The 24,151-nt window shown below is 31.1% G+C and overlaps 1 protein-coding gene and 1 long non-coding RNA gene across 5 annotated transcripts in view; one reads left to right on the forward strand and one right to left on the reverse strand.

The window, feature by feature from the left end:
- Positions 1–19,312, forward strand: part of LOC105158630 — a 32,214-nt gene extending 12,902 nt beyond the window's left edge. Inside the window, exons 2-4 of the mRNA XM_011075442.2 lie at positions 14,028–14,132; positions 14,279–14,335; positions 18,700–19,312. Coding sequence (XP_011073744.1) covers positions 14,028–14,132; positions 14,279–14,335; positions 18,700–19,029 — 492 coding nt within the window. The 3' untranslated portion in view covers positions 19,030–19,312. The remainder of the gene's footprint in view (positions 1–14,027; positions 14,133–14,278; positions 14,336–18,699) is intronic.
- Positions 16,013–18,755, reverse strand: LOC105158629. Of its 4 annotated transcripts, none has more exons than XR_847528.2 (3): positions 17,444–18,702; positions 17,110–17,355; positions 16,013–16,964 (listed from the first exon to the last, which is right to left on the reverse strand). It is a non-coding gene; the product is annotated as an uncharacterized LOC105158629 (long non-coding RNA). The 4 variants fall into 4 exon arrangements; XR_847526.2 differs by having other exon boundaries at positions 16,031–17,355; positions 17,444–18,369; positions 18,630–18,755; XR_847527.2 differs by having other exon boundaries at positions 16,034–17,355; positions 17,444–17,712; positions 18,151–18,702.

Consider the following 24,151-nt stretch of genomic DNA (forward strand, 5'->3'; position numbering starts at 1 on the left):
GTAATAACCATGGCCAACAATCGTTGTGTGGCTAGTCAATAATTATTTATTTCAGCTATTGTGATTAACCATAATAATTACTCGTAGTTAAATATTATAATTCTTTTAGTGATATTTTTTCTTTGTTTCTGGGGTATTTCGAATTTTTGATTTTACGGACTTTTTTCAGCCATATTTTCGGGAGCATGTTGGGTCTGATCATGAGTATAGGCAAAAGATAGTTGAATGATATGTTTTTTTTGAAAGGGCAAAATGGTCATTAATTAGGTCTAAGGATCGAAGTTATTAATGTTTTAAAAGTTGAAAAATCAAAATAGAACTTCAATATGTTTAAGGATTGAAAACGGAATAGCGGCAATATATGAGGATCAAAATTGTATATGAGGATCACATATTTCACGCATAAATTTTATTTTAATTTCTTTTAAGGATGTCAACTTCTAAAGCTTCAAATTGGAAGAATCCATGATGGATTATACGTCTCTGTCTGATTTCAAATGAAATTTTTTGGAGAGATTTTAGAGGTGACAATTAGAGAGACGAGTAAAAACTTCAACAACATTGTCCTTGATCTCTTAAATGCATGAAGCAACTAGAAAGGAATGGAACATCAATGAATGTAATATTTCTTTTGGGTAAATAACAATTTGCGTCCATATGATATTGAAAATGAGCGAATAGCCCTTCTATGAAAAAAAAAACATAGCAACTTATTTCCTATACTTTTTAAATAGAAGCAATTTACCTTCCTACGTAGAAGTAGATTGCTTCATTTAAAAACAAAATAGAGGGAGGTAATTATTTAAACCCAGAAAGGTAAATTGCTATTTGTCTTTTCATAAAGGGGTAATTTGCTCATTTGCATATCACAGGGAGTTGCTTGCATTCTTCCATATTTCTTGTCACTGTAATTGTTGAAGAGTAGTAGTACTATAAACTTGAGCTCCAATTTAAAATAATGGCAAACATTATCCATGTCATTTTTTTATTGAGTTCTGACCTATTCTGCAAATTTCTAGTGTGAGAACACTCTCGAGTTCTAATTGATACAAAGATGGTAAAGAAGTCGTGAAAAAGATAGAAAACAAAGATGAAATGTTCCGTTAGAATGATGCAACATATGGTATGCAGATTTTTAAGTGGATTTATAATGTCCGCGTTTTATTCAATGTTGTAATCTATGGAATCATTGGGGCCAATAGTGAAGCCATCACGAAGTTAGGTTTATTTGTAGCATTCGATACAATTTTGAAAAAATGAATAAGATTGAGCCATATTGTTGTTAGGACCTAGGACGGAAGTATAGTTGACTGCCTTGGATGGGATGATTAATTTTTTTAGTCGATAGCTCGAGCATGAGCAAGTCCATTGGTTATGAGGATGGATTAGAATATTGCGACATTGGTGGGGAAAGATTGAGTTGCTTGATAAGTTGCCATCGTTTAAACAACCATCGTCCAGATTGTTTTTAGCGACGTCACCTTTGCCCTTCTGTACAAAGGGCGATGGTGAGGGCGCTGCAAAAGGGGAGCAGAAGGGGGCGCCGGCTAAATCCAGGGAGACATCCCCCCCGTCACCCAGGCCGTGACTGCCCCCAACATGCCACTGACGGAGAAGAAGACAAAAGAAAATTATTTTCTAAAAATAGAGTAAATATATTTTTTTTCAGATTTTAAATATTAAATAATTTAATTATTTAATTTAAATATTAATATTATTTGTTGCTTTTTTATATTTAATTAGTATATTTCATAAAAAAAATTATTAAAATATATTTCAGTTAATAACATATAATTATTATAACTAACTTTTTATCTCATGTAGAAGATTTTTTTTAATTTAAAAATTAATTTTAGTATATTAAATTTGTATTTTTTTTTTAAGTCTAGAATTTTAATTTTTAAAAGCTTTATGTACTGTTTAGTGTTTTTATATTTAAGTTAATATATTTTATAGATAAGTATAATTTATTGTAATATATTTGAACTCAATAAATAATTTAAATGAATTAAATATATTGTAAAATATATTTAAATAAAATACATTGTCCAATGCACAAACTTCCTATTGGTGTCAGAATGTCTACACAGCCCAAGTTGAGGTAATCTAAGAGTAATCTATAAGAAATCATCACACCTGAGTGTGATGAGGGGTTTTCTTAACAGGAAAGTGTTGTAGAGCCTACAAAATCTTGCTTTGCGATTGTCTTTCTAACTTTGAATTAGTCTCAAGTTCAAAAGACAAATTGAAAAGATGTTTGTTTGTCAATGATGGACCCAAACCCTGTATGCGAGAGAAACACAAGGGAAATTAATAGTAAATAATGTGAGGTTTTTAGCTATGTTAGGACATGTAAATGGATGAGGGTGCAGCATCTTGAATTTAGGTTGTGGGTAATGAGATCAAGCCACCAAATATATATTACAAGTACCAAAAAAATTTGGAGTTCATTAACACTAGTTGGGAAACGCACATGTACATACCCTTGCTTATAGTTGCTTTTTTCCCTCTACAACCAGAGTGTTTTGACATAAATCCAAATATATAGAGCAAGATGTGGAGTTGTGAAAGGCTTGTAATTTTCATAATGAGGTAAGTAGATATTGACTTCAAAGCGGGACATTTTGGAATGCTTATTACAATCTGACAAAGGACCTCAAGAGTATTAGGTAAAGAGCATTGTCTTTCAAAGAAATAATTGGGGTTCTATTTTTAATTTTGTTAAATCATTGTCTGAATGAGAGCTGGTTATTAGAATTTTGACCATAAATTAACATTTTCTATCACTAAGCTCACTTGTACTTCATCCGGTTGTTTAGGAACTTGAAGTGTATTTGAGCAATTAAGTAAATAAAATTTAGGTATGCGGTACAAAGACAGTTTTTTTCTTGCCAATTAGTATATTTGTGCATTGTATTCGAAAAGAAGAACTACGTTGGAGTAGAGATGATTGAGTGACCTTTCGAGGTAATGATATGGCATGATACATTGACCTTATCTTTTGGATGGGATAGATGAGACCAATGGATTGTTGTTAGAGAGATTGGGTCCATTAATGATGAAGGAAACATTCTTGTGGTTGAGGATAATGATTTTATTTTGGTGACTTACATGAGATTCTGGAGTCCTGAGTGGAGTGATGGGAATTGAGATAGAGAGTAGAAAGCGTTGCGATATTCATCTTCAAAAATTCAGGGGGTAATGTGTACAAAGTATCTTTCTAAAAATCCAACAAGAGAAGAATACTTTTCTCATCCAGATCTATCATGTACGTCCCATTAACTCATGAGCCATAATTAGGTCTAAAAGCGTGTCCGAGGCTTTGTGTTTTGGACCTGGACTCGACCTAGGTTTTTTAATAGTTTTATGTTTTCTATATGAATTTTTATAGAGAAAATTTATAAATATATGAAAGAAAATGTATATTTTGTTTATACTTATAGTACACAAAAAGAATAGTTTTACAAATTAAAATAATGATAGTTTTAAGTCTTAATGTAATACATAAATTATCTTCGCTTACAGGCTTTTTAACTGGGTTCTCACTCGCTAATGAATGGGTAGTTTGTTTACTCCATTCCTTCATAATCTCAGGAACGGTGGGGCGTGGAAGCTTCTTTTTCTTTTAATTCCTGAATGTGTTTTGAAAGTTCTAATATTCTAGAGTGTACATATCCATATATAAATTTATAAAAAATATGTTAATTTTTTCAATAATATTTTTGTCTCAAATTTATAAAGAAGGCAGTAATATTCTATAAACATATATTTTAAAAATTCTAGTCAGGTTTAGCGGTTTAGCCTGTTGAACTGGGTCCCAGGCAAGTTAGTTCTCGGGTTTTAGCTAAACTACACCAAACTTGATCTGTTGTCTTTCCTACTAACAACCACTTGAATAATAGATTGATGCGTTCATAATTGAACTAGTCTATGAGGTAGCATTCGTTATTATGGTGGAAAAGTTAAATTCATTGAGATAAAGCTACTTACAATAGTATATACAGAAACCTACCTAGCCAATGGCCACATGGTAGTGAAATTAGTTAGCCATAGTAACATTGGCAAGGCAATACCTTCGGGGGAATAAAAAAATAAGGAATTAGTGGGAGAATATGACAAAGTAAAGTAAGACAACATTGAAACCTGCTCCTATGCCCACGTCAAATTCTAATTTATGGAAGAGAAAAAAAGAAAATGAGGAGTGCCAACCACCAGAGAACCATCTAAAGAACTAAATGATGTTATCAAGAGAACTCTTTAGTTTTTTAATAACTAATAACTGCTTGATTCCTACTAGTAGTGTATCATATATGTTTTAACTTATAAGAAGTATTTTAAGGGTCATTTGAAATGTAGCTATGAGTTCATGCTAAATAGGTTGATAGTGGGATAGTCGTCGGCATAGCTACAAACTAGTGTGGCACCATCCTATAACAACATAAAGTTGAATGGATATTTCTCAATAGATCGTAGAACTCTCTCATGTCTAAGTAAGAAAATTTTAAATTCGAATCATAAGTAGAAAAAAATTTGAAAACTTATACATAAGGAAACACTATCCTCCATATATTTATGAGTAGCGGTTCACCATAATGACTTGCGCAATTTTCCATAAGTAATGAACACATTCTCAAAGTAAAAAACATGGCTTGATAATTTGGGTACGACTAATCTTTATTCTGTAACATTGTAGGATTCATTAACTTGTGTTGTTTATGATTTGTCACGGGTTGAATTTTGGCCTTTAAATGCAAACCTTGCACTTGTTGGCCTAAAACAAGGCTAGGGAGTGATATCTAATTATAATAGGCTCAACCACATACGATTATGCAAGTTGTTAGTGAAGCTTACTAAACCAACTTATAGACCCTTTTTAAAGATATGAAGTACCATTATATTTGGCTAGTTGTTTCGGTAAGAAGTGCAGGGGTATTGATTAGATTTGTGATAGTTGTCTTCATATGTGTGATTGCTAGAAATAAAAAAAGAAAAGGAAAAACAAGAAAAAAGTTGCAACATGGAAAGGTCTTTAATGTACCCCTAAGATTGTTCTATTTTTTCTACATTTTTGTAATGAAAGAGGTGTTAAGTGATTACTTGATTAGAGCCCCTTATTGCTTGGGTGCAACTTTTATGCAACAAGCATTTAGTGCTACAGTAAATATAGAATGCAACCACTCATTTTTTTGCAGGGTCATGATTCAAGTGTAGATGTATCTTCGGTGGTGATAAAGTTACTAGATGTCAAAATATAACAACATTATGAATATTTTATGAGGTGTACGAGATTAAATTGGTTGTATTTCAGATGCATAATATAACATACAAGTTCTTGCTGTGTATGTTTTGTGTATTTTGATGCACCTACATGGGTCTTAAGATTAATTTAGATGCGTATTATCTTATGCGTGTAAGTGTATAACAAAATCTAACCTATTACATTCACACTTTGTGCCATGTGTGCCTCTACTAGTAAAGAACTTATGAAATGGTTGCCAAATCCTATAAAGTTAATTGTGATAGATAAGATAATGGCCTATGACCTCCCTCAAGGAAAATAAGATCTATCCTTTATTATGCTTGCATGTTAAATAGTACATACATGTATGCCTCGTTGTTTTCATTCTTATGTATGATATAGAATGTCCAAAATTTTTATTATAGTAAATTTTATAAAGTGCAGTACTAAAACTTGAAGTAATTTAGGGAGTTAAATTATATATACGACATATGAGGTTTGTCGCAATTATAAAGAATTCATTATTAGATAAAAAGTTGCATTTATATTTCTTGAGGTTTGCTCAATTTTATATCTTTCTCCTTTAGGATTGCAACAAATAATTCATGTGAACTTTCAATTTTCTCTTTCTATTTGTGGTTATCCTGAATTTGATTATTCTTTACAAACGAAAGTGTATATTTTAAGTTTATTTGATATGTAGATGGAGGTACTTATAATTAATAAAAAAATGCAAGAGTTGTTTTTGTGATACTTAGTGATCTGCATTTTTGTTGACATAAACTAATTTTTTCAAGTTGGAATAATTTTTTGAATTTGATATCTCATACTTACATTATATATTTATGCATAAAATGTGTAATAAATAAAAATATATATAATGAATTATGAAATTATATGAACATCTATATCTACACAGTTAAAAAGATGATTATTTATACAAAATTAAATTTGAAAAATTTATAAAAATATATGAATGTATAGAATATAAAAATATAGATGCGCATATATGAAAGAACTTTATACACCACAAAAACATAATTCTCTAATACAAAATACAAAAACATATTTATGATATAAAATACATAACATAAAGAATATGAATAATAAGCAAAAAAAATCAATAAGATGCATACAAAAATACTTGAATATATATTGTATAAGAAGTATACTATATTAACAAGTAAAGCTATATATACACATATCGTATGAAGCACCTTTGATGTATGTTATACATAAAAATAACTATATATTCATGTCGAATTACTGCGTATATTTTCTCAACATATAGATGTTTCTAAGTTATATCTATATTTTATGTTGCATATAAACATGTGGTTTAATAAATGTCCTAGCCGATTATGATTTGAATTTTAAAGAGTTATTTTTGTATTAATTAAGATATGCATTGTTGGAAATATGACACTTTATTTTTCTTATGTATTACAAATATTGTTGTTAGATATAGGCGTACCTTTAGGTTTAAGGATGTTGTCGTTGTTCATAAGTGATAATATCTTACTTATTTTTCACCGAATTGGGGATTCATGCTTTTTCATAAGTTTCCGATTCGGAGTGTAAGCCTTTTGTAACCCCAGTGGTGTAAATATAATTCTTAATAGAATAAGGAGCATTTCATGAAACGTCTATCACACACACACACACACCCAACTATTTATACCAAACATAAAATATGACTTCCATGATACCATACCCTTATTTGAATACTTTGTAATAATGAATAAGAATTAGTTGCAACTAAAATACAGAGTTCCATTAGAGAAATAAATTACTTGGTAGTCTTAATTCCTCTAAATTAGCTAAATTTAAGTTTAAATCGAATGATAGCATCAAGTAAAATAAAATACAAAAGGAGAATAATTTTTCAAAGGATTGATATGCTGAAATATATTTTGGATATTTTTAAAAAAACTAAAACCTACTAGTACACATAGGATGTTTGACAAAACATTTTAAATGCACATGTAGTTAATAAGTCAAATATTAAGCTAGAATTTTGGAATAAATAGCAGACAATATCAAAACTAAAACCATAAAATTAAATAAAAAATTATAAATTTTATTAAATTAGAAGTACTTTTTGAGAAACTTAAAAGAGTTAGATTCTAATTGGCTTGATATTAATAGTATTATATAGGAATTTGAGAACAAAATGCACCATCCAACCTAAACAGGGAAAAAGAATTGATATTGTAATAAGAATGCAATGATGTAGGAGGTTGAATAAGAGTATGCACAATATTATACCATATAGACAAATTTATGATTCATATCAATTGGTATTAAAATTTAAGTAACAATAATTATAGTATCTTATGATACAAATAGAATTATTTTAATACAAGATCTTTCCAAAAAATTAATGTCCTCCCTAAAATTAACTAACCATTAGTATCACCAATCGATCAAGAAAATTAGAAAGAAAAATATATTGACAGAAGAATAGCAAGAGTGACAATGTAATGATTATAATCGATATTTACCAAAATAAGCAAAAAGGCTTTAAAAAATAGCGATGTATTGTAAACTAATTGCGTTACTAAAACATTAGCTATGAACTATTCCAAGGACAAAATAGAAGAATAAGCAAATCATAATTTGGAAATGCCTAAACTTGAAAATTAATACATGAAAAAAAGGACATTGTGGACTTTCGCTTAAAGTTGTGATTGGGGATCTAGCACCAAATGAATTATACTACATTTGACCCTCAGGTTGCATTTGATTGAAAAATGGCGAAACACATGCTATAATGGTAGGGTTGAATCCTTCAATTCTAATTTTAAACTATATTTTGTTGAATATTGATGGATTTTAAATTCTTGTCCACTGAAATTACTTCAAATTCTTTCTCCAAATTCTTCTCTAAACCTAAATCCATCAATCCAAATGCACCTCGAGAGAATTTGCGTGTATGATACCTCCTTTTTCTTAAGAAAATTCATAGTAGATATCTTTGGCAACTTTCTTCTCAAAGGGTGTGTCCCACTCTAATTGGTAATGGCGAATGGCCATAAGTTTCACTCATTCGTCTCCCATATGTCAGTTCCAATTAAAACACGAACTTTCAAATGTGACGGTAGGAATAAAATCTATTAACAGAATATAGAGTGTTAAAAACAAAACACATTTTTTAAGTTTGTTCAATTCAATTTAAAGTATGTAACCGGTTGAATTGGGAAATGTTAACTTCCTCCATGATCTTGATAAATGTGTGTGGTTAAGCATTTTATTTACTAGTAAACATCGTTTTCTTTGGTTTATGTTGCAAAAAGTGGTAAATCAAGTATAGTTGAGTTCATCTATTTATTACAAGAATATTCAAATTCTCAAATATCTTTATGAGGAAGTGGTATTAATTTCTTGAAAACTTTTGTATTAATCAACTTCAAGTATTGACAAATGTCCTACATGCTCCATCTCAATATAATTGCTCTCTTTCCGTGGTACAAAGTGACACTATTTGATACTTGAAACAAGCTCAATATGATTATAGCTTTAGATATTACTAAAACTTTACATCTTAACTGTATTAACCTGTTGAATTAGGTTGAAAAAAAATTGAGTTTGTGATTTTATTGCAAGTAGGGAAATAGTCAAGTTGACATGTTACTAGCCTATAATTTTGGAATAAAGGGACTATTTTTTAGGATTATTCAAATGTTTCTAAAAATAAAGTGGTTAATAGCACAAGAGGAGTACATTTTTTGGACAAAAGTAGTCCTAACATTAGTTTTGATGTCCGAAAGAAATGGAGATTAGTGTGTAGTGCCATTTAAATAGAGTTTGGATTGGTGATTGGGCATTTCTTTTAATATAGCAACCATACATGCACGATGACTTTCCACATAGCACTAAGAGTTAGCCCTTTTTTAGTATTTGTGAGAGAGCTTTAGCGCGCTACTTGGAATCACTTTGGTGTTACAAGAATGATATTTTGAAGTAATGCATTTTTAGGATATTGTACTACCGAACCCAAGATTAATGAAATGTGTTTGGATGGTGGCTAGGAAATGGTTGATGTGATATATTATGGGACAGATGCATTTGGGTGACCAATTTTTAGACCAATAGTCTACTTCAGGTGTCGGTTTTGTATTAATAATGGTGTCACTAGTTTTTTATTACTTGTTATTATATTAACATGGTATAATATTCACGTTAATAATGATAGTTGATTTAATTTAGATATATATTATTTACCTATAATAGAAAGATACATAAAGATGAAAGATAAGTTTTGGGTAAACTGAAAATCCTACGTTGTGTTTGGAGATGGGCCAAAACATGGACAATGTTTGTCTTGATTTGTTTTAGAAGTTTTTGTGGTGCTTTGAGATATTTTGAAACAGTGCCTCATTTATTTTTGGTCAGAATAAGTTTACACTAATTATAGGTCCTACAATTAAAAAAATTATATACATATTCATACATATATATAAATATATATAAAAAAAATATGATTAACAATGAACAGTAGTTTTTTTCTCCCACTACACAACATCAAACATACCATGCTTATTTTATATTATCTCCAAAAATAAATCCAAACATAAACACAATCTCTAACACGTACTTATTTATATTTGTTTTTCTCTCTCTATCTCCACAGAACACACCAAAACAAGTTAAAAATGAAACCAAACATAGTGCTAATATTTTGTTTTGGGAGAAGTAACATTCGTGTTTTAGGGGAAATTAGTAACAGATTTTTCATCTTTGGTTAATGAAAACAATTTAGAAAATACAATCAAATCTTTCCTCGTTTCTAAATAAATATCGGCTTGTACCACTATATTGAAATGAAGCACTGCCCTTACTATTTACAATATGGTACATAAACTTGCATACCAAATCTTGTGGGGATGCAACAACTTAACTTGATGCTAGAAGTGAGAGAAAATAACATGTAGCTTTCAAATGTAAAACTCATCCTAGTTATTACTTCTAGAAGTAAGTGCCTTGTTAATGGATTATAGATACAATATTTACTGTTATTGGTTTTTTTACCAACATTTCAACAAATAGAACTTGTAGCTAATGAATAAGACTTTTATTTATAAGAATTTGTTGAAATGAAATAGATAACATTGTTTCCCCTAAAATACATTCTCCATATTGATGTTTCCACGTTTCTTCATTCTAAGTAAATGTTATCCTTTACCACTATATGGAAATCAGACATTGTCCTTTACTATTTATAATATATTACGTAAATTTTGTGACGCACCAAATCTTGTGGGGATACAACCTAACTTGATGCTGGAAGTGAGGAAAGTAACATGTAGCTTTCAAATAAACTCATCCTAGTTACTACTTCTAGAAGTAAATGCTTTGTTAGTAGACTATAGATATAATGTTTATTGTTATTGGTTTTATACCAACATTTAAAAGAATTGAAGATTATGTTACAAATAAGACCTTTAGAATAAGAATTTGTTGAAATATTCTCCTACAACATTGGGTTGTCATGTAATTGATTATTATCAAAAGAGATATATCGTAAAAAAAACAAGTGATTTTGAAGGGATCTTTACATATTGAAAAAGGAAAAAAAAATGAGCATGAAGAGCACTTTCATGTGGCATTTCTTTTCTGACTTACCAATTAATAAACATTAAAATATACAAGATAGAGTGACCTTCACTATCCTCGAATTTTAAAGTAAGGGTTTTGGCTTATTTGAAGGATCCATCGGGGGAAGTTGAAAGAAAATTCTTTTATTGTTGGTATTACAATTGTTATTGTCGTTTATCTGAGGTTAACAATGGAAGCATATGCTGCTAAGTAACATTAAAGTGATTATTAGACATAAATTTAATGTTTATATTCTTTCTTATACAAATTAAGTTGCGCATTTTAAAACCATGGATAAGTAGTATAACACTTACGGTAATGACATCTTACGAAAGAGCAACTTGCTGTTAGTTTCTTAGCATTTGGTCTGAGGCATATTCTCATTAGGCTTCATTGGTGTTCATCACAAAGCCGAGATGAGTGGAACGGGTAGACACTTGAAATATGAGCAAAGTGCTAAGTAGTTATGATGTAATGTAGCAAAATCGTGGTTGAGGTTCCAATAAGCATTTTAATTTTTTTTGACATTGGCGTTGTGTAGCATGAGTCCTTCAAAATGTATCGTACCCAAAATTTAATTCAAGTTTAGCATGGTGCACAGTAGTCTCAGTTCGAGTGGATAATAGGCTGACACTAAAGTTTTAAAAGCTTTTTTACTTCCCCAATGTACAAATTAAATAAAATAAAGGGGACTTTTGTACAAGATCCTGTATGAACTTTGATGACAATGGTATGATATGAAGATGTCTTTTGGAGGTAGGCATGGTGAAATATGGAAATTCATAAAAACACAATTTCATATTATCCAAAATTGAAAGGTAAAGCTGGCCTAGTATTAGTTCAATTTAAGTTGGAGATCAAGTGTGAATATTTTTTAACCTTTTAGTTGGCCTAATATTGAGATATATCCTAGTTCTACTGTGTGGAGGGATTAAGATATATCATTAGGATGTGGTGCTAGGACTTTTGCATGGATTTTCTCTTATGTATTTTAAGTAATTACAGATAAGTACTTTTATGTGGTTGAGGTAAACTTCTCTACACAAATACCTAATAGAGCTCTCGGTCCTAATCTCTCATAGGTTGGTGTTTTCTTCGGATTTATAGGATAAATGCCATTTACCCTTGTATAAGGAACATATAACTCAAATTTTATCATTTATTAAGTTGAGAATGACAATCTTTCCTAACTACCTATGTTCATAAATCTTTTATTCCATACCTTTCATTGTTTGTATTATTTGAATACATGATAAATATGCTTATGCTAGTATACTACTAATAGCATGGACTTTGATTCAGAATATATAAAGCAATATAAATATTCCTTACTTTTATGCTTTATTCTTCAAAAAAAAATAATAAATTTACATATTGTTGTTAAAAAACTTTTGTTTAGTAGATAAATCTTTATATTTTTCTTAATATTTTTCAAGTGATATCAGATGGGATGAGACCATAGAATATACAAATTTATATTATTATATAATTATTCAAATTATTTAAAAAAAAAAATAGTAATAACATGTTAACTTTATATTACATGTATGCTATACTTAATAACATGGCCATATATGAAAAACCAAAGATAGGAAAAACAAATCAAGCATACGTTCTACTAATAATAGAATAAGTTGGTCATCTATAAGTCAATAAGAGATAGTCAAGTTGGGCCCTTCTCCTGAAAACACGAGCGATATATGCTACTCTGAAAACCCAAGGGTGTAGGTAATACTTAACTAAGCGTATCAAGACATCGAGTGACCATGACCTCTTTTATGTTTAATATTGATAATAAGCTAATGTTTTCTTGTAAGGTATGTGATTCCAAAAATCTATAAAGAAGATGCATCCATTCAGCATAATAGACACTTTCATGGGTATTTTTCACAATTTCTAGAGTGCCGCATCAACTTCCTATTTAGTTATTTTAAAATTTTACATGTGTATTGGGTAACTAAACTTCAAAGTTAGTTTCCCCTAAACAATTAAAAAACAAAAATAGGTAAGTACTTTGCCCTACTGAATTATTTTTTATGTAATATTTACCACTTTAAACTAACAAACGTACCACTTACGTCATTGGTAGGACAAAAAAATGACTTTCATGCCCTGAATATTATATGATTCTCAATATATTTAGTTTTTGCACATTAAATAATCACCAAATTATTTTCTAATTAAAAAATATTAATAAGTGAAGAATTTAAATTAAAAGTAGAGTAATAAGTTAATATATATCTAGACATTTAATAGGTACACTATATATATAATATAACCAAAGACTCGTATATCTTTTGAAAAGAAATTACTAATATATATGCTTAAACATTTTTAGGAAAAAAGATGAATAAATATATTTTATCATATTTTTTAACAAAACATATTCACAAACAAAATAAATAGTTAATAACTTAATTTTACTACCAAATTAAAAAATCTATACAAAAAGTTTTTTGGGTATGTATTGTATCTATTCATTACTTAACTTTGAATTTGTAAAATAAAACAAATTTGAACTGTTTAACTTACTAATTATATGTTACTTTATTATAGTTAAAAGATACTTTTTCAATTCTGAAAATGTTATTTAAATTTAAAGTGCAAAATAGTTAAGAAAAAGAAATCCTTTGAACCAAATATATATATATATATAATATATATAAGGGCAAAATTATGCAAATGTCTAGTTGTAGGGGGTAAGTGTAACATTTCTTAATTTAGAAAGGTAAATGTTACGTCAAGAATGGTTTAGGGGGCAAAGTCTATTAACCTTAGGTAAATTAAGAAAATGAATGATGTCAAAAATTACTTCTGATTCTATCTTTGTTTCTTACCATAAGATCTCCGACTCCTACTTCAGAACTACTCTTTTTGTTGCCTTCTTAAATTTTTATTCTCGTTATATTTGTCGCCCCGGAATGTTGCTTATTGATCTATAATGTTATTTCATTGGAAGCTTTCGTCATGAGCAATTCTTTGTGACTTATCTACAACATCATTCCATTAAATTCTTTTGTCATGAAGTGTTCTTCATATATATAGTTTCACTATGGTTTGCATGTATCGAGTTATGATTTGTGAATTTTTAATGCTTTTGCTAAAAAGTGATTTATCAATCAAATAATTTCTTTTGTTGTGCTCGGATTTATCAAGTTATATGACATAAAAAATTATTACCTATTTTCAGTGTGAGGAGTTATGGCAAGGGAAAGCACACATACCTCGAATATCAAAATTTCCAGGACTTACTAAGTTGGCTGCTTACTCGTTATCTGTGAAGGATGGTAAAAGGGTAAGGATCGCTCTCCTCTTCAAGCCACTCTGGCCTAATACATGTGGAGTTGGATACCACGCTGATTTTCTTCAAAATCAATCATAAACTATAGAAGCATATGAACTCTAGTTATTCCATCGTCTAATCAAAAGTTGTGATGGCAGACCAGAATAACTCGACAGGATCTGTGTGATCATATATGGGAATTTCACTTTACTGAGGTATGTTTACTACATCATCAGTCCTATTTATAATAACTTTGGCCTTTTGCTATGTGTGCTTCAACATGGTATAATGTTTCTTTAGCTTCAACGAGAATGATCCTTTGAGTTAGTAGTCATGTGAAAGCAAAAGACTACTGCATTGGTCTTTAGATTGGTGTATATGCTGTATCTGTTTTATTTTGTATCTTTGGTAAAATTTTATAAGGCTCTTCTTGTTTTTGTTTTCTTGAAGAAATAGACATTTTAACCTCCTTGGAGTTAAACAGTTGTCCTAATATAGCTTAGAATGATTTCCTGCTGGCTAGAAAATGCGACTAGAATATTTTGTCCTAACTATATCAAAATATCTGAAGAATTGTGTTAATTCAATCCAATTCTCTTGTTATGTCACGAGTTGTCATCTAAAGAGACTGAATGGATTTCTATTATTCATTAAATACTTGGCTCCAGATACTTCAGCCCAACCACAACCTTTGTAGTACCTTGCAATGGGTGTATATAATGGAACCACTTTAAACTAACTACAGCGGATAGGTGAAAATAAACCAAAACTTCGATTTAGTCTAGTCAATAAGTTGTGGGGGTGATTTTTAAGATGTGGTGCATAATAAATATACAATAACTAATATGCTCAAAATGTTGAAATGGATTTAGATAATAGGTGAAAATATGGTTGTGCTACAAGCAAAAGCTAAAGCTCTGGGAAAACTAACTGAAAAAAATTCTGAGTTAAAGTTTACTTTAATGACAAACATTATAGAGGTAAGATAGGAAATTTGGAGGCAAAAAGGTATGAGAAATAAAAGATAAGAATGCAAGTTTCAATTTCAAAGATGAGATATAATGTTGAATTGAAAAATAATTTCCTTGTGTCTTAGAGTTATATTTCTTGTTACTTTGTTCGGATGTACTTATTTTTCATAAATGAACTTTTGTTTGACAAAACAATTGTTTTGAGTTTATGAAACAAGGCGACATCATAGATACTTGTATGTTACTTTTCAGGTCGTTATATAAAATACAAATTTTTGCGATGTTTCAACTCTTATCTAAATTTATAAAGTGGGTTGAATTAGACAATTGATTTTGAGATAATGGGTAATCAAAATTATAAGTTGGAGCGAAATATCATGGAGGCAAATTGGTAAATTAAAACATAAATAATAGTGCAAGGATAGAAGATTCTATTTAGCACAATAAAAGAACAACAATAATATGAGGAATGCATCATAGATCGAAAGTGGAAAAGATCATTGTTAAAAATGAATTTTTAAAGATACAAATACACCTTAAAATACAATAAATATCAGGATTCAGAAGTTTGAAAATATTTCTTCTTTAAACATTTAATAATTTTTTCTTCTGCAACTCCCAACTTATATGTACTTTCAAGGATAATTTTTGAATAATTATCTTTTCTTAATTTGAAAAGCACCTCATAAGTTCAAATAAACTACCAAATGAATTATGTATATTCAAAATTATGTAGACCCTATTAGTGTCAAAATTTAGTGTTGACACACAAGTTCATTATAACTTAAATTTATTTGTTTCTATTTCTTCATAAATTCAATACCAAGATTGTATGAAATAAATGCAACCACACACAAATAAAAGGATAATATTCCAGTATCAAGATAATTATAGTTATGTCAATGTAGAGGAAATTTCTTTTGCAATGTTGGCAAAATGAATAAAATGTCTAAAATGCACAGAAGACGAGATAAAAAAAAACTTATATTAATCGACTAAAATCACATTGTTGGTTAGGATTATACCATTTCATGTGTTATAATTAGATTCAACAATCGTTAGACACTCGCTATAAGCCTTAGATGGAGTTAAGATCCTAGATGTTGGGAATAGTAACAACTGCTATATTCTCCTGTGAAGTCATGTTTTTACATGGGCAGTGCTGCAATGCAGCTGAAACTTTATAGTCTAGTGGGTAGCCTAAATAAATTGTCTCTACTTCTCATCAAAGTATGTGTAGAGCCCATGGTGGTTGTTGACTTTCATGATATTTGATATGTTCTTGTGACGTATGATCTGGGAAACAATCTGTGGACTAGAAAGAATCTGACAGGTTAAAATAAAAAAATGTCCTTTTCGAAATCTTACTGCATCCCTCTTCCCTATTTTAATGGAAAACAGGGTCAGAGCACAATGTGCATTCTGTTCAGTTTCTGTGCTAGACTCAGTTTCCCAAGTTAGCTTGCTCTGGTTCATTTTCTTTAACTAACAAGGAGCCTTAGCTATCTGTACGTAAATAATCCCATCATTTTCCCATTTGCCTTTTCTTGCTAGGTTTTCGTGAATTCCTTATTGCAACGTATCTTCTGTTTTTTAAGTCCCTCTATGCATTTTCAAGGAGCTGGATGTTTGTTATGCTATGTCTTGATTGATTACAGCAATGTATGAGAAGAATCTTTGCACGCATATATTCTTTAAGAGAAAGGGCCAGTTTTTTGTTTATATTTCTTCTTTTAACGTATTACTGTACCCTCTTATTGCCCCAAGGAATACTGAAAATATAAATCTGTAAAGCACACACACTTATGTAGATAAGTCATGCACATGTAGGAGAAACCCCCTTGCAGCGGATTCATGAGACAAAACATTCCGCCTGTGAACGGGGGAAAAAGAAAAATTAAGTGTACCATTCCTCCTCCGAGTCCCTAGTCCCTGAATGCTGGAGTGTCTTCTTAAGCAACACAGTGAAATACTGGTTTCGGAAGTATGGAAACATCTAAAAGTTAGAAAACACTTACATATAGTCGTGTTTCATCCATCTATCTTTTGGCACTTTGTAGCTAAAGCTCCTAGTAAGGAGGCTGCAGGTCTTTGCCTTGTCTGTTAGTTCTTGGACTGTGCTCAATTTTACTGTTGATGAGGCACCTTGCGTCCACCATATGCATCATTCTTTTGCTTGCTTCTGATAATTAAACCAGTATTCCATTAGAGTAGCCAATGATCATCACCTGTTGGAACCACATGATATGGATGCAATATGCCATCTACAGAAGAAAAGAAAGGAACTGTATTGTATAACCAGCTTAATGAATAAAATCATTAAACTAACAGCTCTGTAGTGATCAGTTTAACCTATGATCATCAGGATTCCTGCTCTTTTTCTTTTGGTCGCGTTGTGGCTGGGTTGGGGCGGTACCATAGCGCTGCATTTTATTGTTCCAGAACTCCAACTAGGGGTCCTGTAGCACAATGCTTCCTGTTTCATGCCTTCCAACTAGGAACTCATCATAGAGAGACTGGTAAGGGGTCCTCTAGCACAGCGCTTCCTTCATTCATGCCTTCATCACATAACTCTTAACTTCCCTAAATAGTGTTCCACAAATGTTTTCCCACCAGGTACTCTGTGGCCAATAATCAAATAAATATCATACATCCCTCTCAACCTACCAGTAAAATGAACAAGTAGAATTTGCAAAAACCACAGAGAAAACCAAGAAGTGAGAACACACAAAATTTGCATGTGGTCTGCAAATTGGTATGTGTTCTGTAGCAGAATGCTTCCCCCATTTGTGCTTCCAACTCGGAACTCATCATAGACACTGGTAATGGGTCATCCAGCACAGTGCTTCCCCCGTTCGTGCCTTCAAACTAGGAACTCATAACAAAGCTTGTGACTTTCTTAAATGGTATCACCAATGTTTTCACACCAGGTATATAGTCTTTCCAGATACTCATGGCCATTAATCAGATGAAGATCATACCTTCCTGTCAACCTACCCGAGAAATGAACAAGTAACATATGCAGAAACACGAGAGATAATCAAGAAGAGAGAGTTTACACAAATTTGTATATGGTCTGCAAATTTGGATGGAGTCCTGTAGCACAACGCTTCCCCCATTCGTGCTTCCAACTAGGAACTCATGATAGAGACCGGTAAGGGGGCCTCTAGCACAGAGCCTCTCTTCCCCCATTCATCCTTCAAACTAAGAACTAATCACAAAGTTTTTAACTTTCTTACAATCGATGTTTTCCACCAGGTATATAATCCATCCTGATACTGGTGATCGTTAATCAGATAAAGATCATACCTTCCTATCAACTTACCAATGAACAAGTAAAGTATGCAAAAACAAGAGAGAAGATCAAGAACTGAGAACACAAAAATTTGTATGTGGTCCGCAGATATTCTACTCATAGCACAGTTGCTCAAGTTGATTAATGATACAATGCAATAAACGGCCACCCGTCAATAATACATAACTAGTTGAGCAACTTACAATGCAATAAACGACCACCCCAAACGGTTGTGCAACTTACATAGTCGTGAGCTGATTCCCTGACAGGTCAATTATCAGACAAGTCCTGATTGCTTATCTTCTCTTGGCAGGCTGCTCCTGGATACTGGAGAAATCTCGACCCCTACTGGAACGGGACAGGACCGCCTATGCGCCGATACTTCCAGCCAGACGGGACCATAACCGCAGACGACAATGACAGGGTGTGGGGCGGCCACGAGTCTTGCTACACCGTGGTCACCGGCTTGCTGGCCGACGGCAAGATAAGGGAACATTACATGAGAATAAACAGGTGGCCTAAACTTTCTGTGCACAGAAAACAAGATTGGGGCTGGGAGCTCTCCAACCATCTCTACTGCTACACAAGCGTCCCTGACGCTGATAAGGAAGATGGCACCGGCCCTTTTTTTCCTGTTTTCTGATGATATCACGATATGCTGTTGTAACTACACACTACTGTGTGCGTTTTTACGCTTCAGTGCGTGTATTTCAGAGGTTCTGAGAGTCGTGGGTTGGAGATGAACAGATTTCTGTAATGGGTTTTCTTTCATTTCTTGTGTTTGTTTCAAATTGTGCCCCAGGCATCATCTATTTTAAGAAATCTTGCTATTTCTGGACAGGAATGTTGGATTTCGGGATATTTAACCCACGCTGGAACAGTCGAATGGATTTGAAAAAGAAAAAAAAAAAGAAACATTGAGGATCTGTGCTCAAAATTGGACAAGTGGCCTTTACCATCACTTTGCTGATTTAGACGGGACATCTGTCAGATTGTGGACAGTTGGCTGCCTCTAGTTTGTGCACGTCGCAGGCCAGTCAGACCTGGTCTTCATTTTAAGAGAGCCAGGGGTTGTGATTCGTTGCAGAAGATTTTCAAAGCCTTGGGTTGGGGAAATCTGGTTTGAATTTAAGTTATATATGTGGCTGGAGTAATCTAGATTTGAAGGGGGAGTTAAAGAAAAGACTCCAAATAATTTATATTTGGATTGATGCATGAAATAAGAACTTGAAAATTGATTTTAAATGGCTTTGTATTAGAAAACTTTTAAGTAAATTTATTTTTAACAAGATATAATTTAATATTATAGTTGAAAGATTTGAAATATTTTTAGTTACATTTATTCACATGATTTGAGTGGATTTGTTGGAGATTTGACATTCATAGTTCATAATTCATTAATTCACAAAGTTATATTTGAATGATGGATTTGGAATTCATAATTATAAATTTTAAAAAGTTGAAATTTGTTAACTTTAAATTTGAAATATATTTTAGTGTGTAAGTAGGCAGATTTTTAAATTCTTTTGATATGAAACCGTTTCAAATCGTTTTTCTATGAAAAATTTGCCCTTCAAATTGAAATTCATCAACCCCATAGTTTTATGTTGTAAGATTTTGAAATTCATCATAATTGTACAAAATACAGTTCCGGGACTCCCCATAGCACAAAGCGGCGTAAGAAGAAGAAGCCCTCTTGCACAGATACCACCTTCAGTAAGGGCATGCCATAAGCAAGCAGGAAAGAAACGGGATTTTTAAGGTTTGAAACACTTTTGTATCGAAAATATTCTAGTTGGTTTCTTAAGTTTGTATTTAAAATTATTTTATTATCTCGAGTTGATTTCTTGACGTCAGCATATTTTCAAATTTTAATTTTGATCTGATATTGGTCCATCTGATTATCTGATTATTTGGACAAAACATATAGGCGAGTTTTGATTTTTGAAAGGTTAAATGATCAATCTAAATTTTCCTGTCACTTTAGTCTCTTTAATTTGTAAATTATAAAATTATTTATTCTTTTAGAAGGACAAATACTAGCTTGTGTATTTGAATTTGTAGAGTGGGAAATGTAATAGGGTTGAAAATAAAAAAATGTTGTACTAATTGTTTAACTAATTATTGTAGCAAATGATATATGTGAAGTTATGAAATGAACTTGTTTTAGTTAAAACATTCTTTTCCTCAACTTGAAAAGTGTGTAAAATAATAATTGGAGAAGAATTTTAGTAAAAACAGGGCTTCAGGAGCAATGCATACTCTTAGAGGTGGACATGGCCTCGGCCCTCTTCTTTCTTAACAGGAACGTTGAAGTTCTAGTTTGAAGAATCGATGCAATTCTGTTTGGATGTTGAATGTTTGTGTGAAATATAGGCCCGTGTTCAAAATACAAATGGTGTTTTATTTTTTCAAAAAATTATTGCTCTTACAAACTAAGCCTTATGTCGGTTCATGACCATTTTACGATCACATTTTTGTTAAAAAGTAGTCAAAAGGACTAAATAGAAATAAAAACTAAGATATAAAAATATTAAAATTAAGAAATGAACTTGTGGAATTAAAATAACTCTAAATTTAAAATTTTTAGACCAACGACACTATCTGCCCTACTTTATAATATGAAACTATCCATATTGGAAAATTATATATGGCCCATGACCAAATTAAGAGAGGCCCATTTTAACTCACCTGGATGGCTCATGGTTTCTGGCCCAAGCCCACGACCCACCTACCCACAATCCAAGACCCGACCCGTCCATACCCGGTTTGATCACTACTTATTATCTAACCTAACCCTAATCTCTCATTCTCTCATTTCCCCTCTCTCTTTCTTTTATGCGCCAACTGTTATCTCTCTCTGTCTCCTCTTCTTCCCCCCTTCTCCTTAATTGCTACGGTTCCCAGTCTTGGGACTTAGCCTCTGCCTCCTTCCTCCATTATGCATCTGAGGACCGCCTTATAAATGATGGTCGGTTCTTAGTTGTGGATAACTGAAAAAAGTGCTTAATACTCTTCTCCTTCTTCCTCCTTCTGTCCGAACAAAATATAGGTTCTTTGTGAACCAAAAAGTAAGGATCTGTGTGATTTTATAGCCTTTGTGCCAAAGGGCTTTATGCCAAAACCGTGGGTTCTTAAGGCTACTGGTCTATATGACTGTGGGGAAAGCCTAAGATACAGATCTGGTTCTCTGAGCCTTAAATGTTCGACATTCTTTACTGCTTTATATTTGCTGTAATTTTTGCTTTATAATTTTGTATTATTCTGTAATTTAAGGGTTCAATACCCATTGGTCTGCAATGATAATTAGAGCCTATAACCAACAATCCAAACAAAGTGTTTGGGATCTAATATTCCTACTTTTATACCATTAATCCAAACACAATGTTAATAAAAATTTTAATATCTTTAATAGAAGTTCAATGTCATGTTTCCCTGACATAATTCAAAGTTTGATTTGAAATCTGAAATGAAATCAGCAAGAATGTTAAGATGAAACATTATTAAGTCCAAAAATATAAATGTTGATGTACAACGGGAAAGGGTAATTATGTTTGAACCCCCTCTACAAATGTACTAATATACTTTCCCTCAAAATTAATTTTAAAATTATACTTACACTGCTTTTGAAAATTCTTTATTTATAATTGACTACTTTTTATTAGAATTTAAATGAAAAATACTGAATAGTTTTATGCTACAAGTTTAATTTGGGAATAATTTTTATTATAATTATTTCCTCTGACTTCATATATAGAGATATTTACACCGCCTTTCCCTAAAATTTGATGTAATTACATGTGGACCCCCAGTGGTTTGGAAACACTACAAGAAAATAGCTAGCTCGATATATAGTTACGAAAAACTTTGATGCTAAAGTTAGCGTCGATTGAATTAGCAAATAAAATTTTCATTGCTAATGTACACTATTTAATATATATTGTAAATAATTTGTTGCTAATTTGTTAGCAAGTAAATTTTCGTTGCTAAAAGTTTGCAAGTAAATCCTTGTATTAAATAATATGATTTAACAACAAGAATTTTGCTTGCTAATTATCTCAATACTAACTATTTTTTGTTGCTATCAAACTATTTTCTTGTAGTGGAATTTACATTTAGTACTCTTGACGTTTCTTTTTATCTAATAAAGAGATCCATCTGTTAGTCATAATTCATTGAATTTGTTGATACTAGAAAAAAAAATTGAATGAAAATCATATATATGTGCTGCTGATAAACATATTATTGACTTACTGCAGGTCAAACAAATATTTTTCCAATCAAATCCTTATACATCCCCACATGTTAATGCATGCATGTGAGAGGTATACCTTTACCCTTATAAGGTTGGATGGTTTAGTCATAAAGATTTGTTTAACCTACAATAAGTAATAAGCCAATTAAGGTAAATATGAATTTTTATTTATTTTTTATTAATATTAATAAATTCAATGAATATTTGAAACAAAATGCATAAAACCGCTCTGTATTTTAAAAAGTCTGCAAAAAAAAAAAAAAAACCCTCATGTTATAAGAACAGGCTAAAACCCCCTTATGTTTTGTAAAACTCAGCAACAAACACCCCTTTCTTCAGTAATTAATGGAAAGTGCATTACACGAGCTTTTTGTGCATGTGGGGGTATTCTTTAATTGTTTTTTACCTTTTTTTTAGGTGTTTTTTACTAAAATGCCTTTTCTTATTTTTGTTTTGTTTTTGTATTTTTTTATAATTTAAATTAAAATATTAAATATATTTAATTTATTTAATATTAAATATTAAATTATATTATATTTAATCCAAATAATTTTATAATTATTAATTGTTGAGTCTAAATTTTGTTTTTAATTAATTAAAATATATATTTAATTATAATAATTATTATTATAATTATTCTTAATTAGCTAAAATATTTATTCTTATAATTATTTAAAATATTCTTAATTAAATAAAAATATTTTAATTATATAATTAAAAAATTAAAAAAAAAAAAAAGAAAAACCAAACAATTTTCGCCCCTTTTTTGGCCGGAAACTTGTTTCTAAGTTTATGGCGCCGTTAGGACGATTTTTCGACGATCAATGGTACCATTCGAATCCTCACTTCAAAATCAATGTTTCCATACCTTCAAGTTAAGTTTTCGTTAATCGTAGAGATTGGGCTCAAGCCACAACCGCCTTGCTGTCGATTCGTCGCTGTCCGATCAAATTTTGGTCTCAGACAACCACCATCAGATTCGCCTCTTCAAGAAGATTCTAACGAAACCGGCCTCACTCAATTTTGTAAAAAATTTACGGAGATAGAAAGATTTTAAAAAACTACACCGTCGTGCGATGATGGTGGTGGGGTGGGGGGCAGCGAGGGGTAAGGTGGGGGTGGGGGGGAAGCGGGGTAAAGGGCATGGCATGGGGTAGTTAGCTTTTTTTTTTTAAATATATAATAATAATATACTTTTTTAAAATTTAAATCATTTACAGTAAAACCTCTATAAATTAATACTCTATAAATTAATAACCTCTCCAAAATAATAAAATCTTCCGGTCCCGACTTGGGCCTTTGTAAAAAATCATCAAATTCGATAAGATAATAAAATAATAATTTTTAGAAAATTTCTTTATAAATATTAGGTCCTATTAAAACTCTAAATTAATAATTCATAAATATTACAATTATAAATATTATGGTAATTTACTAAAATGTGAAGTCTGTAATGCTTTACGCATTTGATCATTCATGGATGATTTTGCGATGTCTTTTAAATGAGAAG

Source organism: Sesamum indicum, linkage group LG3 (genome assembly GCF_000512975.1).
Source record: "Sesamum indicum cultivar Zhongzhi No. 13 linkage group LG3, S_indicum_v1.0, whole genome shotgun sequence".
Taxonomy (NCBI): domain Eukaryota; kingdom Viridiplantae; phylum Streptophyta; class Magnoliopsida; order Lamiales; family Pedaliaceae; genus Sesamum; species Sesamum indicum.